This window comes from Cricetulus griseus, chromosome 2, assembly GCF_003668045.3.
Source record: "Cricetulus griseus strain 17A/GY chromosome 2, alternate assembly CriGri-PICRH-1.0, whole genome shotgun sequence".
Classification (NCBI taxonomy): Eukaryota; Metazoa; Chordata; class Mammalia; order Rodentia; family Cricetidae; genus Cricetulus; species Cricetulus griseus.
The window spans coordinates 9,539,412-9,556,670 of record NC_048595.1 but is presented as its reverse complement, the minus strand read 5'-3'; the positions used below and the strand labels follow the sequence as shown (position 1 = coordinate 9,556,670).

Sequence of the window (17,259 nt, the reverse complement as noted above, 5' to 3'; positions counted from 1 at the left end):
GTGCCAACACCTCCTGGCCTTGCCTTACTGATTTTCAAGCCTGGTGTATGGTCGTTGCCCACTTTGGGTCTCAGCATGTGGCAACACCATCTGACAGCTCTTTTCATTCATCTTGGTGAAGTTGTCCAAAATCTGTAATGCCCTCTGGGCAGAACTGTGGTCTTCTAGGATGGATGGGACTGATGGTGGACAAATTCTCTAGGGCTCAGAGCAGGAGATGAAGGTGGTAGCTGCTGGTGGCTACTTAGGCCTGCAAAGCTGCAACAACCATCATGATGTATTCCCCCACACCCTATGGCATGAAGGGGGAAGGGGGAACACACTGCCCATTGCTTTATCCGGGTCCACAACACTGTCAACACTCTCAAGTGTTTCTTCATCTAGATTCTAGAAACTTCACCTTTTATTTCTGAATACACCTGTCCTGAAGGACCCATCAATTCCGTAAGCCAACATTTCTCTCTCTGAGGTTGCCTTTGCTGCCTGACCCCACCCCCACCCCACCCCGCCCCGCCCCCAACACAGAGACCAAGGGTTCTGTGTTTTCTTCAGGAGTCACCCATCCCAGAAGAAATCTGCTTCAAAGAGCTAGAAAGAATCATTTAGCATGCAAGTACCCAGCTAGATAGGGCCATAGCCCTGGTGCAGCTTGGGCTCTGACTCATATGGCCTGGTTGTCACAAGGTGGACAGGGAATGATGCTGAACCACACGGTTTTGTTGTGTTCCAGTGGCTTAATTGTCCTGTTCAGCTCCTCACGAAGCTGCTCTAGGCGCTTGTGGTGAGACGCACCCTGGGCACCATAAATCTCCCAGGGGGTAGAATACATCTCCAGGCTTAAGCGGCTCAGCTTGGCGGTGTGGCAGAGCAGGCGCTCCAGACCAGACACAGAAATGGGATTCTTTAAGTAGTTGAAGGTGGTGAGTTGGGTGCAGCGGCTCAGAGCAGGCATGAAGGCACTGAGCTGAGAGTCCACAATCCTACAGTTCTCCAAGTCCAGGGTCTTCAGGGTGGCTGCGACTCTCTCTAGCAGGACTCGGAGGGGCTCGGGACTTATGTTGGTCAGTAAGACATCACTTAGGTTCAGGTGTTTGAGCTGATGGATGCCTGGACACTGGGCCAGGGACTGCAGGTCTGATTCTGAAAGATGGCAGTCAGTGATAGACAGCGTCTCCAAGGGGGCCTCCAGGCACCTAGGGAGAGACCAAGTAGTTAGTTTTTTATGAGTAGTGGGGGTTAGTTAGGGAGGCAGGGTGGGTCATCTGTTCTATAGTCATTCTGGTCACCCAATAATAGCCAGTATACCACCTCCCAGAGTCTGCTCACTCTAACCCAAGGCCCAGCACCATCACCAAGAGACTAGCTCAGCCCACGGTGCCACCTCCTTACCCCCCCCCCCAACTCTAACTATGCCACCAAAGTAAATTGTTCCAACAAGGAAAAGGCTTTGCTGTGGTCTTCAGAGAAAGCGCTTCCCTCACCTGAACATCTTGTCCATTTGGCCTTCGAGGAAGGAGATGGAGTCCAGGGAGAGCTCCTGGAGGCACTCCAGCTTGAGAAACTGAGAGGTAAACTTGATAACCATCTGCTCCTGCTCCTCAGGGGAAATGGAGGCAGGCACACAGACGTGAGACAGAAGGAACTTGTGAAGATTCCTCATTTGGCCCAGGTAAGGAGCAAAGTCGGCCAGGGTGGACAGATTCCAGGTGCAGCACACTTCCACCTCCTCCATACAGTGCAGGGCCAGCATCTCCAGGAACGTCACGATGCTGTAGGTAACTATCGTGGAGATCTTCAGCTTCTTACAGCCCAGCTGCACCGAACCTTTCCTCCCCTGCACCCACAGAAAGAGGTAGGACAGGCACACATCCGGGGCTTTTGGCTTGAGGCACAGGTCTATCAACACCGTCAAGGGCTTCTCGGCCTCCGTTCTTGGGCCTCTTGCCCGTGTTTTTCTCTTCTGCTTCACCTCTTGGGAGTGAGCACCTGCCTTGTCTCCAGCCCACACGTTCCAGAAGTCCTTGTGCAAAGGCCGCAAATCCAGAACTCGCAGCTTGTGATTCCTGTGGGAGAAATGAGAAGTCTAAGAATTAAGGCAAGACCCAGCCGGGCGGTGGTCGTGCACGCCTTTAATCCCAACACTGGGAGACACGGCAGGAGGATCTCTGTGAGTTGAAGGTCAGCTTGGTCTACAAAGCCAGTGCCAGGATAGGCTCCAAAGCTACACACAGAAACCCTGTCTCAAAAAACAAAAAACAAAACAAAAAACAACAACAACAACAACAAAAAGACAAGACCCACCCTCCCTCATCATGCTTCTTTTACTTTTCTTTTTTGTTTTTTTGTTTTTTGAGACAGGGTTTCTCTGTGTAGCTTTGGAGCCTATGCCTGGCACTCGCTCTGGAGACCAGGCTGGCCTCGAGATCCGCCTGCCTCTGCCTCCCGAGTGCTGGGATTAAAGACATGCGCCACCAACGCCTGGCTCATTTTTTTTTTTTTTTGAAATAGGGTCTCACTCTCACTATGAAGGAGGCCAGATTGGCCTCAAAATTGTAGCCTGAGGGCTGAAACTAAAGGCTGGCACTACAGAATCAGGTCTGCACAAACTTTTATTCTTACTCCCTATATCACTTCCCTCCTACTCCTTTCCTTCTATTTATCTTGATGCTTCCCACCCCTTCCTCTTTAATCTGCCCTCATCCCACTTGTAGCACCTATGGGAAGAGGCAGGGACAGGCACTTTCAGCCTTAGCTATGTGTTATGGGAATTTTTTCTGTGTTATGGTCTGATGCCCACAGACATTGGTTTTAGACTGGCCAGAATGAATCAGAGTTCCCTGGCAGACTCAGCCCTGAGTTTTATTTTTAATAAACGATTAAAAGAAACCACAATAGAGCTGGAGAGATGGCTCAGAGGTTAAAAGTGCTGTCCCTCTTCCAGAGGTCCTGAGTTCAATTCCCAGCAACCACATGGTGGCTCACAACCATCTGTAATGAGATCTGGTGCCCTCTACTATTGTGTAGGCACAAATGCCAGAATACTGTATATATAATATGTATATATAATAAATAAATCTTAAAAAAAAAAAAGAGCACTGGAGGCTGGAGAAATGGCTCAGTAGTTTAAGAGCACTGATTGCTCTTCCAGAGGACCTGGGTTCAAATCCCAGCACCTACATGGCAGCTCACAACTGTCTGTAACTTCAAGATCTGACATCCTCACACAGACATACATGCAGCCAAAACACTGATGCACATAAAATAAAAAAAAAAGAAACCACAATAGCTATGTTTGTCCTAAACAGTCCCAAACACTCAAATCCTTTACCTAGATGGCTCAGCAGTGGTCCCACGGCTTCTGAAACCCACCTCACGGAGGCCAACAGGAGCCTAACCTTTTCTTCATTCTCTTCTCAACCCTAGCCTTTCCTACCCTAGACTCCCACACCTCCGTTCTAGAGGACCTCTCTCACCTGGGGCGAAGCTTCTGCCCAAGCAGTGTATCAATCCCAAACAGTACAGTGTGTAAGGTCTTCAGGTGACACACCTTCATCTTCATCAGACCCCCCAGTGGGAGACAGGGGAAAGGCCAGACCTGCACCAACACCTTCAGGATCTTAGACTGTTCCTGGTTGAAGGCCTCCTTGAAGAGTGGTGGGAAGAGCTCCATGGGCAGGTCCTTCAGAGCAGAGATAGCTAGGGCCTCGTCCTTCAGCAGGCTCCGCACTGCCAGCTGCAGGAGTGTGGGTGGAGACGGCAAGGTCATCCTGATGACTCTGCAGGGAGATGATCCTAAGGCAATATCCAAGAAAAGATACCTTTGCAGGCCAAGGATTACGACGCTCTTCTCTTGTCAACCCAGAAGCCAACTCAGGCACAAAGCCACACCTCTGGCCACGATTCTCACCCATCCATTTTCAAGCAGGATCCTATTGTATCGTGCCCTCTCCCCTTGTAATGTGGTCCTAGGAGCCTGAAAGCCTACTCTGCTTTTTAGAAAAGTTCTTTATCATCACCCAGAGCCCTAGAACAAGAATTGACAATGTCTCATGGGCCAACACAGTCACATTCTCAGTTCCAACAACAAACTTGGCTAGCAACAGTTTAGGAGGCTGTAAGATGACTGCTATATTCTCATAAATAAACAAACAAACAAATAATAGCCTGGCATTGGTGGCTCTAGTGTGCAACTTTTTTTTTTAGGTTTATTTATTTATTATGTACAGAGTGTTCTGCCTGCATGTATGACTGCAGGCCAGAAGAGGGCGCCAGATTTCACTACAGATGGTTGTGACCCACCAGGTAGTTGCTGGGAATTGAAATCAGGACCTTTGGAAGAGCAGGCAGCGCTCTTAATTAACCACCTAACCAGCCCCGCTAGTGTGCACCTTTAAGCCCAGCACCCAGGAGGCAGACAGGTAGATCTGAGTTCCTGGCCAGCCTGGTCTACAGAGAAAGTTCCAGGACAGCTGGGTCTACACAGAGAAACTCTGAGGAAAAAAGAATTTTCCAGCACCTGTATTATGGCTCACAACCATCTGTAAGTGTAGTCCCAGTGGTCTGACACTCTCTCTGGCCTCTGTACCTTGAGAATTTTAATGACCTTCAATCATTTCACACAGACCATCTTTAACCTGAGTGCTCCACTAACCTCGAGTGACCGACTTCTGCATTAAGCTTAAGTTTTCCCTTCATTTTCCTTTTCTTTTTTTTGGGCAAATACAGCAAGATTTTATTTTACTATGCAAAAAAAAAAAAAAAAAAAGCCCTTCCTTATTAAAAAAAGATGTTTCTTTTCTTTTAAGGCTTCCAGAAAACATTCTCATCCCTAACCCCCCCATATTTTTTTGTTTTTTGAGACAGGGTTTCTCTGCGTAGCCCTTGCTGTCCCAGAACTCTAGAGACCAGACTGGCCTTGAACTCACAGAGATCCGCCTGCCTCTGCCGCTGCCTCCCGAGTGCTGGGATTAAAGGTGTGGGCTACCATGCCCCGCATGGGTATTTCTCTAACCTACTTCATGGCTCCTTTTACTTTATTTCATTTTTTAGAGACAGGGCCACATTTTTTATGGGAAGATCAGGTGGAGAATGGAGTTTCTAGTAGCTCAGGCTGGTCTTGAACTTTGATGTAGCTAAGGATGACATTGCTCTTGATCCCATCTGAATGCTGGGATCTGAGGCAAGCATTAGCAAACCCCTGTCATGCCATGCTTACGCACACCGTGCAAGCACTGCACCAAGCCATGTCCACATCCCTTCATTTTCCTTCTCATTGTCACCAGAGAGAACAACACAAGAAATTTACCAGTTCATTCTAAGAGAATCAAATCCAGTTACCTGCAGAACACACTGTAACAAATATCCCCTGTCCACATAGTGTGAAACTGTAGAGTTCTTGTTTGCTACAATCCTAAGGGATTTTACTGCCACTCGTACTTTAAGGACAGGGTGGGGGGTGCTCTTTTCTAAGCCAGCAAGAAGGTAAAATCACTCACTAGGCAAGCCTGAGGAACTGAGTTCAATCCCCAGAACCCACAAAGCCAGATGTGGTGGCATGCATCAGTAACCCCAGGGCTACTACTTCCAGGTGGAAGGTGGAGACAGAAGACTCACCTGGAAACCCGAGGCCAGCTAGCCTGAAGCACACACATATTACAAGAGGGACCTTTTGTCAAAGAGGCGAAAGGAGAGACCTGACTCCCCAGATCTGATCTCCACATGTGTTCCCTGTGACCACCCATACCATATACACTACCAATAACACTACCAAAGCTTGTGAGTAAAGAATGGGCAATTGGCCAAGCTGACAATTTCCTGTGACCTCAAGAAGGTGGAAAAAAACACACATAAAATTAAAAAGAAAAATCCAAGAGAAGCCATGCAGCACATCACATGGAAACCCCAATTCTGTTTTTCTTTGGTTGGTTTTTTTTTTTGTTTGGTTTTGGTTTTTTAAGACAGGGTTTCACTGTGTAGTCCTGGCTGTCCTGGAACTCGATCTGTAAACAAGGTAGTCCTCGAACTTAGAGAAATCCACCTGCCTCTGAGTACTGGAATTAAAGGTGTGCTCCAACCCTGCCTGGCTTAGAAACCCCAATTCTGAAATTAACAGGGGTTTCCTTCGAAAATATATTTAGGAATTTCAAGGTCAAATTAAGGTTTTCCTCACTATTTTACATACTAACAGACAAATAATTACATTACCTGGAACTTATTATTTCTTTGTTTGCTTGTTTTGAGACAGGGTTCCAGCCTTGGCTGTCCTGGAACTCACTATGTGGATTAGGCTGGCTTTAGACTCAGAGATCCACCTGCCTCTGCCTCATAAGTGAAGGGATCAAAGGTGTGTGCCACTATGACCAGCTCAGAATGTATTGTTAATTAGGAACCAGGTCCAAAGGAAACAAACAAAAAACTGTACATTTCTTAGAAGGAATTCTTTTTTAAAGATTTTTGTTTGTTTCTTTGTTTTGAGACAGAATCTCAGTCAGAAGTCCTATCTGGATTTGAACTCATAAAGACATGTCTCTCTGCCTCTGTCTCCCAGAGCTAGGCTTAAAGGTAGGTACCAGCCTCCCAGAGTTCTTTCAAACCACAGGCTAGAAAACCTGTAAACTTGGAACAAAACCAGAAAAGGCAATAATTCAGTCTGTTGAACAACAATGATGGAGAGGATGGGAAAGCAAGAAAGATAAAATCCCCATGTGAAATCACCTGAAGCCCTGTGCCAGCTCTGCCTCCTGAGGGCTGGGAGTAAAGGTATAGACCACTTCACCTGGCTCTTCAAAAACACTTTTTAAAATTCATTATTATTATTATTACTTTTGTTGTTGTTTTTCAAGACAGGGTTTCTCTGTGGCTTTGGAGGCTATTCTGGAACTAGCTCTTGTAGACCAGGCTGGTCTCGAATTCACAGAGATCCTCCTGCCTCTGCCTCCTGATTTCGGGACTAAAGGCGTGCGCCACCACCGCCCGGCTTATTATTACTATTATTATTATTATTAGATAACTTCTCTTAGGTTCCAGGTTGTCCTCAAACTCACCATGTATCCAAGGATGACCTTGAACTTATCATCCTCCTGACTCTATCTCCCAACTGCTAAAATTACAGGCCTGTGCCACCATGCACACAGTTTTATGTCGCACTGGGGATCAAACGCAGGGCCTGTATATGCTAGGCAAGTACTGTACCAACTGAGCCAGGAGTTTCCCAGTAAGGACCCCCAGGAACCCCAAAGTCCTGGCAGTGAGCAGGACATCTCAATAACTCCGAAACTTACCAGAGAGTTTCCAAGCTGTCTGGTGATGTCACCAGGATAATCTAAATAGTGGTACCACCTTTCAACGAGCAAAGGCAGGTCCTCTCCACGTGTCAGTTTCTGCAGAGACCAGGATCTGTGAAGGCAGAGGGTTAATGCTCCCCCTAAGACACCATGAAACAACTTCCCATCTCATCATCTCCAGTCAGGGCTGGGGAGGAAAGAGGCGTTCCGTCACTTCACAACTCAGGCCAGGAGCTCAGTCACATTTCTGAGACCTGAAGTGTCTGTGCCTCTTTTTCTCATCACGTGCCCCTTTTAGTTTGTTCGTTTAGGTCCCTTTATGTAGCCTTGGCCTGGGGCTCTCTCTGCCCATCAGGCTGGTCCCCAACTTATGGAATTGGCATGCTTCCTCCTTCTGAGTGCTGAGATTAAAGGTGTGGACCACTAAATATGGCTCTTTAAAAGACTTTCTTATGCCGGACATTGGTGGCTCATGCCTTTAATCCCCGAACTCGGGAGGCAGAGGCAGGCGGATCTCTGTGAGTTCGAGACCAGCCTGGTCTACAAGAGCGAGTTCCAGGACAGCCTCCAAAGCCAGAGAAACCCTGTCTGGAAAAAAACAAACAAAAACAAAAAAAAAGATTTTCTTTATATTATTTTTATTTTAAGATGAGGTCACTTCCAGGCGGCTGGCCTCAAACTTGCTTCTGATCCTCCTGCCTCTACCCACGGATTGTTAAAACTACTGTTAAAACTACAGGCGTGTGCTACCATGCACCGTTTTATGTGGTGCTGAGGGTCAAACCTAGAGCTGCGCATGCCAGGCAAATGCTGTACAGACTGAGCCTCCTCCCAGGCTCTGTTATCATGATTTTAGAGCACATTCCTCCTTTACACAAAAGTTGCCAGATGTAGCACCCTGCACCTCTAATTCTAGGCTTCACAGTATGAGTGTAAGTTCCAGATAAGTTTGGATAGTGAGAACCTGCTTCAAAACAAAACAAAACAAAAGCAAACAAGAACTCCAGAGGTTCTGCTGCCCTCCTCTGTCCTCTTGGAGCACCAGGCAGTCCCAGGATGCCTGCAGGCAAGACACTAGATACATGAAATAAAAAATAAAGCTTTAAAAAAGGTAAGTGTAGCTGGGCCTTGGTGGCTCACCCCTTCAAACCCAGCACTTGGGAGGCAGAGGCAGGGGGCTCTCTTTGAGTTTGAGGCCAGCCTGGTCTACAAGACCTAGTTCCAGGACAGCCTCCAAAAGCCACAGGGAAACCTGTCTCGAAACAAACAAACAAAACAGACCGTGCCTCATGCAGACTACATTGGTTGCAACAGGAAAATATGCAAGCTTAACCCCAGCACTCAGCAGGCAGAAGGATTTCTATTAGTTTGAACTGAGTCCCAAGACAGCCAGAGATACAAGAGACCTTGTCTCAAAAACAATAAATGACTAAAAATTTAAAAATTAAAAAAAAAAAAAAAGAAGCGTGGAGGTGCTAGGCAAAATACCTTTAATCTCAACAGAGGCAGGCAGATCTTCGGCCAGCCAGAGGCCTGCTGGCTACTTTTTTTTGGGGAGGGGGGGGCGGTTCAAAACAGGGTTTCTCTGTGTGGTTTTAGCGGCTGTCCCGGAACTCGGAACTCGCTCAGGCCTAACTCACCAGAGATCAGCCTGTCTCTGTCTACCGAGTGCTGGGATTAAAGCCGTGCGCCGCCGCCACCACCCAGCGGTACATCAATTCTTTCGGTTTGCGTAAATGCCTTCGGTGAGGTTTGCCTGAGGTCTGTGACCCATTTCTCAGGATGCACACCTATCCTCAAACTACCCCCAGACCATTCTGGATCTTCCAGAGAGATTGGGACTCTTTTCCCTGACACCTGCTCTACTCGGGAGAGTCGTGGTTGCTCTGGGACGGTCATAATTACCTGCAATAAAGTCTCCGCTGAACTCGAAGCCAGGGTTCTACTGAAACATAAAAGCCGCCATTGTGCTGTACTTCCTCGACCAGGAAAGATCGAGCCTGGGTCTAGCCTCCTCCTCCCCTCCTCCTTCCTGGCCCCTCCCCTTTCCCCACCCCCCACCCCCCCTCATTCCATAGGAATAAGTCTGCTGGCTACAGTCTCTAGCCCGAGGGCTTCCCAAGCTTAGGGGTCAATTCAATGACACAAATGTTTTAAAGTGTCCAGATGTAACCAATCCTCTGAAGCAATCTAAGGCCTGCCTGCGGAGAGGAACTGTGGAGTCAGACAGGCTTCAGGTCCTGGGTGTTGTGTTACTGGGTTTGTGCAGGAAAGGCAGTTTTACTTTTTAACTTTTATTTTGAGGTAGGGTCTCATACAGCCCAGGCTGACTTCAAACTCACTAGTGGCCTTCACTCCAGATTCTTCTGCTTGCATCTTATTGTTGGTTTTGCAAGTGTGTGCCTCTGCCAGGTTTACACCAGGCTGGAAATTGAATCCACGTGTGTTGGGGGTGAGGGGCGTGGCGTTTCTGCAAACACCGTGGATCTAGCGGGATCCCAGACAGGCAAGAAGAAAGTCCAGTTCAACAGGACTCAGTCTGGTTCAAACTTTGACACCAGTAGTTTGGGGGGTATTGTGGTTTTTTGTTGTTGCTGTTTGTTTGTTTTAGGCATATTTAAGCAGAGAACAATTTGGAAAATGTTTCCTAGTGTTAAGACAATCATGTGTACACAATAAAGCTTACGACATGACTACATGAAAACTCTTTGTATAGTACAGGTGACATCTTAGGGGTCTGGGGAGGATCTGGTGTGGTCTCGCCAGACACACAGAGCACAGGTCACCAGGCTATTCACCCCTCACCCCCACCGCTGCTCCAAGCCTTCTGGGCAGAAAACAGGTTATTCTTCTTTCACTTTGGAGAGACAGAGCCCTGCCTCTTTAACATCCCTGGTTTCCCCAGTGCTTCTCTGTGAGCCCAAGCTTTCTGCACCCACAGCCTTGTTCTTGCTAGGAAGGCGCTCTACCGGAGTTATATTGCTTCCAAGGGAGCCTGACTTGCACTTGAGTGGCCCTGGGCAGCACTGGGGGGGGCCCTTGGGGGAGCAACTTGACTAATGTTTTGTACACAAAAAGGGATAAAGCCTTCTCCCCGGTGGGAGGATTCCCAGAATGGGCAAAGGGCAAGAAAATCCTTCCCCAATGGAGGGGGAGAATTGGTTCCTATAGCACATACTCCCAAGCTTTGCCTGAGTAGGGACCCTGGAAGTTCCAGTCTAGGTGAAGCCAAAGCCCAGAAGGCAGGTGGCATTAGAAATCACTGAGGTCAGGCTTCCAGCCTATGTTTTAGGGGCTTCTGGGACACCTCCTTCACCGAGATGACAAAACTGAGTTGTGGGGGACATGACAAATCTGTGACCTTCCGGGCTGACCACCTCTTGCCTCAGAATTTATGCCCTAGCAGCAGTACACCTAAGTTCACCACCAGCCACACACACTATCCAAGAACAAAACAATCACAGAGGCGGAGGTGAGGCTGAGTTTGGTTGTGATTTTTTTCTACCATTTTTAGTAGTTTTTGTTTGTTTTGGTTGAGATGGTCTGTTGTAACCCACCCGGCCTCAAACTAGCAATGTAACCAAGGATTGGACTGACTCCTGGTCCTCTTGCCTCTGAGTGCTGGGATGACAGGTATGTTCCACCAAGCTTGGTTTACCTCTGAACTATTCTCACACCTGTTTTCTAGTGTTAATGTGGGCGTTGGTGATGCACGCCTTTAATCACAGCAGAGGCAGATGGATCTCTGTGAGTTCAAGGCCAGCCTGGTCTACAAGAGCTAGTTCCTGGGCAGCCTCCAAAGCCACAGAGAAACCCTGTCTCGAAAATAACAAACAAACAAACAAAAATGCTAGGCACAGAGAAGTTAAGTAAAAACCAGGTAGCCTGTAAACTGGTGTCAAGCGGGCCACTGAGGGTGGGAATACAGGCAGATGCCAGAGTTCTCCCTCCCACCGCCTACAGCCGATTCTCAAGGAAATTTCTAGTGCTGGGCTCTATAGCCAAGATAACACTATACCCTGGCAGAGGGAACTGTATCAGCAAAGGTTCCTTCATCTTGCCTCAGCTAAAGCCTTTAATCCCAGCACTCGGGAGGCAGAGGCAGGTAGATCTCTGTGAGTTCCAGGCCAGCCTGGTCTACAGAGTGAGTTTCTGGACAGACTCCAAAGCAATACAGAGAAACCCTGTCTCAGAAAAAAAAAAAAAAAAAAAAAAAAGACAAACCAACAACAACAAAAAAGAACTACTTCAGTCATGCTCACAAAATTGTCTCTAGGTGACTCTAAATCCTGTCAAGATGACAATTTGATATTGTTATGCCCAGATCTTGGAACCCCAAAAGTCCACAAGGAGACGACTCACCGAATGCAAAAACAAAGGTGCTGCTTTTTGGCTGAGGGTGTTTTTAAAAAGGAAAGTTCAAAAGACTGGATGTCTTGAGATTACAAAGTTTTTATGGTTACATAGGAGAAAATAACTATGTTTAGGAAGGGTGCGATTAAGCAGGAAGCTGTAGAGGAAATTGTGCCAGGTTCTTGGAGTCCAGAGACTAACCCAAGGAGTTGACACTGATGCAAAAGCAAAAGGTTTCTTTTTATTGTTCAAGCTGGCAGCTTGGATCTCACTCCATGGCTGGGGAAATGAGATACCAACCAGCCAAAAAGAGAAGCTTTTAAAGGGGCAGACCATAAGGTTGAAGGCCACAAATTTCAGAGTTTTCATGGTTACTTAAGGTCATACAAAGTACAGAGTAAAGCAGTAATATATTTTAAGCCAGATACATTTGAGTAAAATAAGACAGGCCATAGAGTTACAGAATCATGGGGTCTGTCAGTTATCCCCTGGGCTGGGGATATTTACAACCTTAAGGCCAGCAATTAGCAGACAGGAATGCTGACCTAAGTGGTGGAGGGTCACCTCCCCTTCTCTGAGAGCAGGGCTCAGGCACCAGCCACAGCATTCCCAGTTTTAGAAGTTCCTTTTTCAGGGCCTAAGTTTTTAAACTTTTTTTAATTTTAATTTTTGATTTCTCAGAAATAAGTTTGCTGGCGGATCTCTGTGAGTTCGAGACCAGCCTGGTCTACAGAGCCAGTGCCAGAATAGGCTCTAAAGCTAGACAGAGAAACCCTATCTCAAAAAATAAAAATAAAAAAAAAAGAAAGAAGTTTGTTAATTATCTCCTAAGCAGGGATTGAGTTGACAACCATCTGATCTTCTTTAGGACAGAGAAATGTTGACACAGCTGGGGGGTGTTATCTATTCCCAGGCCTCTGTACCCAGTTCTTTGTTTAGCCTTATCTGTTGGGGGCTGCCTTTTTGCCTTTTGGGGAACTCAGAGAGATCTGAAAAATTTTCTTTTTCCTATATAGGCTTTGGAGTCTAAGTTTTAGATTTTAATTTTTCCCCTTTGATATTAACCACCACAGGCTCAGTATTTTATTTTTTATTTATTTATTTTGGTTTTTCGGGACAGGGTTTCTCTGTGTAGCTTTGGAGCCTATCTTGGCACCTGCTCGGAGACCAGGCTGGCCTCGAACTCACAGAGATCTGCCTGCCTCTGCCTCCCGAGTGCTGGGATTAAAGATGTGTGCCACCAACACCCGGCAGGCTCAGTATTTTTATCTGAGTTAGAAATTACGGCTATACCCATTGAATAAATGAAGACACAGATTCAGTGGTAATACTGTAGAATTATGGTCTCCTGTTAACAGCTGAGGATATCTAGTTTAGTGTGTGTGTGTGTGTGTGTGTGTGTGTGTGTGTGTGTGTGTGATTTTTTTTTCCTCATTGTGACAGGGCAAGACAATACAAAGGTTTCTCCATCTTGTATTTTTTGTGAGGCCATTTCAAGTTTAGCCAGAATTTCATTTTCTTGATGGAGAATTCCATGGAAAATTATCCAGCTCTGTTCTGGGAACCAAAGGTTAGGATGTCCTAGCTAACTTGTTTCAGCTTCTGTTAAACTGCCTGTTTGTGCTGACCCAGCTCCCCACTGCCCCCGCCCCAGCTAACAGATTATTAAACTGCTGACGTCTACAAAGCCCCACCCACCCTGTAGCTGCAGAGCAAGAAGTCCAAGCAAGATGTCAGGCTGCAGTTTCTGCCTCTAAAAACTTGGCTATAAACTTTGTCTCAGTGGTCATCTGTGGTGAGCTACCCATAATAACATCATGTAGCCCAGGCTGGCCTCAAACTCACTGTGCAGACAAAGAAGACCTTGAACTTCTGAGTCTCCTGCTTCCCGAAGCTGAGCACTAGGACCGCCTTGTATACCTCTGTCAATTTATATCGTGCTGGGAATGGAACCCAGAGCTTCCAGGTGTGCTGACCAAGCACTCTATGCTGTGCTCCATCTTTAGCCCTTACTTTTTTCACTGTGTAAGAGACAGAAATTATCATTTATATAAACATGTAGCTGGAATAATAAAAACCCAGAGGCAGATATTGGGGTTCAAGCTGAAGATCAGAGAAAGCAAAGCAGCCAATCCCCCTCTACCCAGGCTGGGGCAATCCTGTCCTCACCATCTGCCTCCGTCTCCTGAGTCCTGGGATTAAAGGTGTGTGGCCACCACTGCCCAGCGTCTATAGCTAACTAGTGTGGCTGGCTTTGCATTCTGACCCCCAGGCAAGCTTTGTTAAATCATAAACAATATATCACCACATAAACAGAGGAAAGCCTGGCCTCTAAGAGTGATTCAGAAGTGGTGACGCAGTGGCAGCCTCTGGAAGATTTGTTAGAACAGCAGTGACTCACCTTTATCCTACAGATCCAGAGATTTAGCAGTGAGCCAGTGACAGACACACACACCCAACACCCCACCCCCCACCCCAGGGCATTCTGATGCTGGCCAAAATAGAGCCTGGGAGTAGAAAAAAAAGTGCCTCCCTGGAGGAGAATGAGAGAAAATCCCATCTTGGTCAACCAGATCTCAGGCCATTTGAGACAGGGTTTTACTACACAGCTCCAGCTGGCCAGGTACTTACTATGTACGTCTGGGTATACTCATAGCGATCCTCCTGCCTCCTGCCTCCTGCATGTGCCTTACATCAAGTCAGATTAATCCCTGACTTTTCTTAAAATGTATTGTGTTGGCCAGTTTTCTGTCAACTAGGCTGAAGTCATCAAAAGGAGCCCCAATTAAGAAGGTAGGCCTGAAAAAAGAAAAAAAGAAGGTAGGCCTGGTGGTGTTGGCGCACACCTTTAATCCCAGCACTTGAGACGCTGAGGATGGTGGATCTCTGTGAGTTTGAGGCCAACCTGGTCTACAGTGCTAGTTCTAGAACAGCTAGGGTTGTTATGTTGGACCCAAAAGTGAAGTCCAACTCTGGGAGACACACCCCACAGAGTCACTCACAGGACACAAGCTCGATGCAATGCGTTGGAATAAAATCTCTGTGAGTTTGAGGCCAGCCTAGTCCACAGAGCGAGTTCCAGGACAGCCTCCAAACCTGATTCTTGACTCATGACTCAGTCTCCAAGGGGACCAGCTGCCTCCTGCTTCTGTCACCATGCCTTGCTCTGTTGGACTTCACTTTTGGGTCCAACAGTTACACAGAGAAACCCTGTCTCAAAAAGCAAAACAAAGCAAAACAAAATAAAACCTGCAGCCAGGCAGCAGTGGTGCATACCTTTAATATCAGCACTCAGAGAGGCAGAGGCAAGTGAATCTCTGAGTTTGAAGCCAGCCTGGTCTAAGGGTTCCAGGACAGTCAGGGGTACATAGAAGAAAATACCTTCAGAAGATCAGGCTGCAGGCAAACCTGTAGGGCATTTTCTTAATTAGTGATTGCTGGTGGAGGGCCCAGCACATTGTGGGTAATCTCGTGCCTGGGCTTGTGGTTTTAGGTTCTAAAAAAAAAAAACAAAAAACAAAAAACAAAAAACAGGCTGAGCAAGCTATGAGGAACAAACAGGTAAGCAGCATGTCTCCGTGGCCTCTGCATCAGCTCCGCCTCCCAGTTCCTGTCCTGTTTGCGTTTGTGTTCTGACTGCCTTCCATGATGAAATACCACAGCAACAGAAGCCCGAAGGCACTGCACATATATTTGTTAGGCAACCAAAGTCTCCAGAAGCTAAGGTCAATTCTCTCTCCCCCAGAAGAAAGAGGACTGTGAACTTGTGAATTCTGGGTATAGGTGTCCCTGGCCTGGGGTTAGGGGGAGACACACAAGGGAAGAATTCATTCTGAAAACCTGCAGAAGAAATGTAACCCTCTAGACCCCTTGTTTTCTGGAAGTGCTTCCCGTCTCCAGAACCACAAGAACATAGGTGCACACCCCTTTAAGGCATTGGGGGTGGTGGGTGGTGGTTTGTTACAGCAGCTATAGCAAATTGATAATGCTGAACTTTCCATAGCTGCCAAGCAACTGACTCTGATAGAGTGTTCTATTTATTTATTTATTTATTTATTTATTTATTTATTTATTTATTTTTGAGACAGGGTTTCTCTGTAGCTTTGGAGGTTGTCCTGGAACGCGCTCTGTCGACTAGGCTGGCCTGGAACTCACAGCGATCCGCCTGCCTCTGCTGGGATTAAAGGCCACAACGCCCAGCCAGTGTTCTGCTTGCTCTTGTGATCTGAGTCATCCTCCCCCCTCATCCCCCCGCCCATCCCCTCAGCTTTATCACTTTGACCTAAACATCTTTCCCCAGGGAAATCTTCCTTGGCCCTACCTAGCTGGATCAGATCTCTCCATTGTGGATGTCATTCAACAGACATTTATCAAGCCATTAGCATGTGTCAGTGTCTAACTTTTGGATACTTGGAAAAATAAGGAAGGAGTCCGAGTAGGTACAGAGGTTACCTTGGAGCAGATGGCTGGTGGCTGGCCGGTATCCTATGTAAGGGATGACACAAAGTCAGGCTCTGGACTTTTGAGTCAAATTATTCGCCTGCAGTATAAAATCACAGACACACACAGGCCTGTGAGCCAAGCATGGAGAGGACCCCAGGGATCTTGTGGAGAGGCACAAGGGACAAGTACACTGCGGCATCTTGTCTGGGTTCAGTGTCTGGTGCTGGGCTTCACCAACTGTGTAACCCTATTGCCTTTCAGTGAATCTCAATGTGTGCATTTCCTCCTCACCTGTGAAACAGATAAGGCCCCGATGATTCTGAACCGTGGAATGTGATGGTTAGACGGTGAGAGACTCAGTCTCCCAGGCAGATGTCATGCTCAATCCTCAACAGATGCTGAGCTCAACTATTTTGCTTTCTGTTGCAAAAATCTAAGAACAATTTTCTATTCATTATTTTTCTGCAAAACAGATAAATAGTTGCTGTTTGTTTGGGTGGGAGACCACATTAGCTAATCTAGCGAAGCCAGTTGCACTGACATTGCTGGGATGGATGGATGGATGGATGGATGGATGGATGGATGGATGGACAGAGAGATGTATGTATGCATGAATGGATATAGAGTTGGAGAAAAATCTGTTTTTATAAAGAGATGAGTAAATTGATGGATGGACAAATGGAGATGTCTATGTGCCTTGGTGTTTTGTTTGCATGTATGTCTGGGCAAGGGTGTCAGATCTCCTGGAACTGGAGTCAGACAGTTCCGAGCTGCCATGTGGGTGCTGGGAATTGAACCTTGATCCTCTGGAAGAGCAGCCAATGCTCTTATCCACTGAGCCATCTCTCCAACCCCAGGATGTTTTCCAATCTCCTTAAAGCCCTCTTCTGAGAACCCCGAGGCAGAGGACAATGTCCAATGACTGTCCCTTTGCATCAGCACACTTCTCCAACCCAAAAGTTGTCCTCTGACCTCCATGTGTGAGCAGGCACAAACACAAATAAATAGGTAAACTTTTTTTTTTGTTTTTTTTTTTTTTGTTTTTTTTTTTGTTTTTTGAGACAGGGTTTCTCTGTGTAGCTTTGGAGCCTATCCTGGCACTCACTCTGGAGGCCAGGTTGGCCTCGAACTCACAGAGATCCACCTGCCTCTGCCTCCCGAGTGCTGGGATTAAAGGTGC

The 17,259-nt window shown here is 47.0% G+C and overlaps 1 protein-coding gene across 1 annotated transcript; it reads right to left on the bottom strand.

Annotated features, from left to right (window-relative positions):
* Nucleotides 1-616: 616 nt before the first annotated feature.
* LOC103158561 (PRAME family member 12) lies at nucleotides 617-3,780 on the bottom strand. The gene is made up of 3 exons (XM_027398123.2): nucleotides 3,474-3,780; nucleotides 1,482-2,063; nucleotides 617-1,193 (listed from the first exon to the last, which is right to left on the bottom strand). The coding sequence occupies exons 1-3, from the start codon at nucleotides 3,764-3,766 to the stop codon at nucleotides 662-664; spliced, it is 1,407 nt and encodes a 468-aa protein (XP_027253924.1). The 5' UTR covers nucleotides 3,767-3,780; the 3' UTR covers nucleotides 617-661.
* Between the last annotated feature and the right edge of the window lie 13,479 nt (nucleotides 3,781-17,259).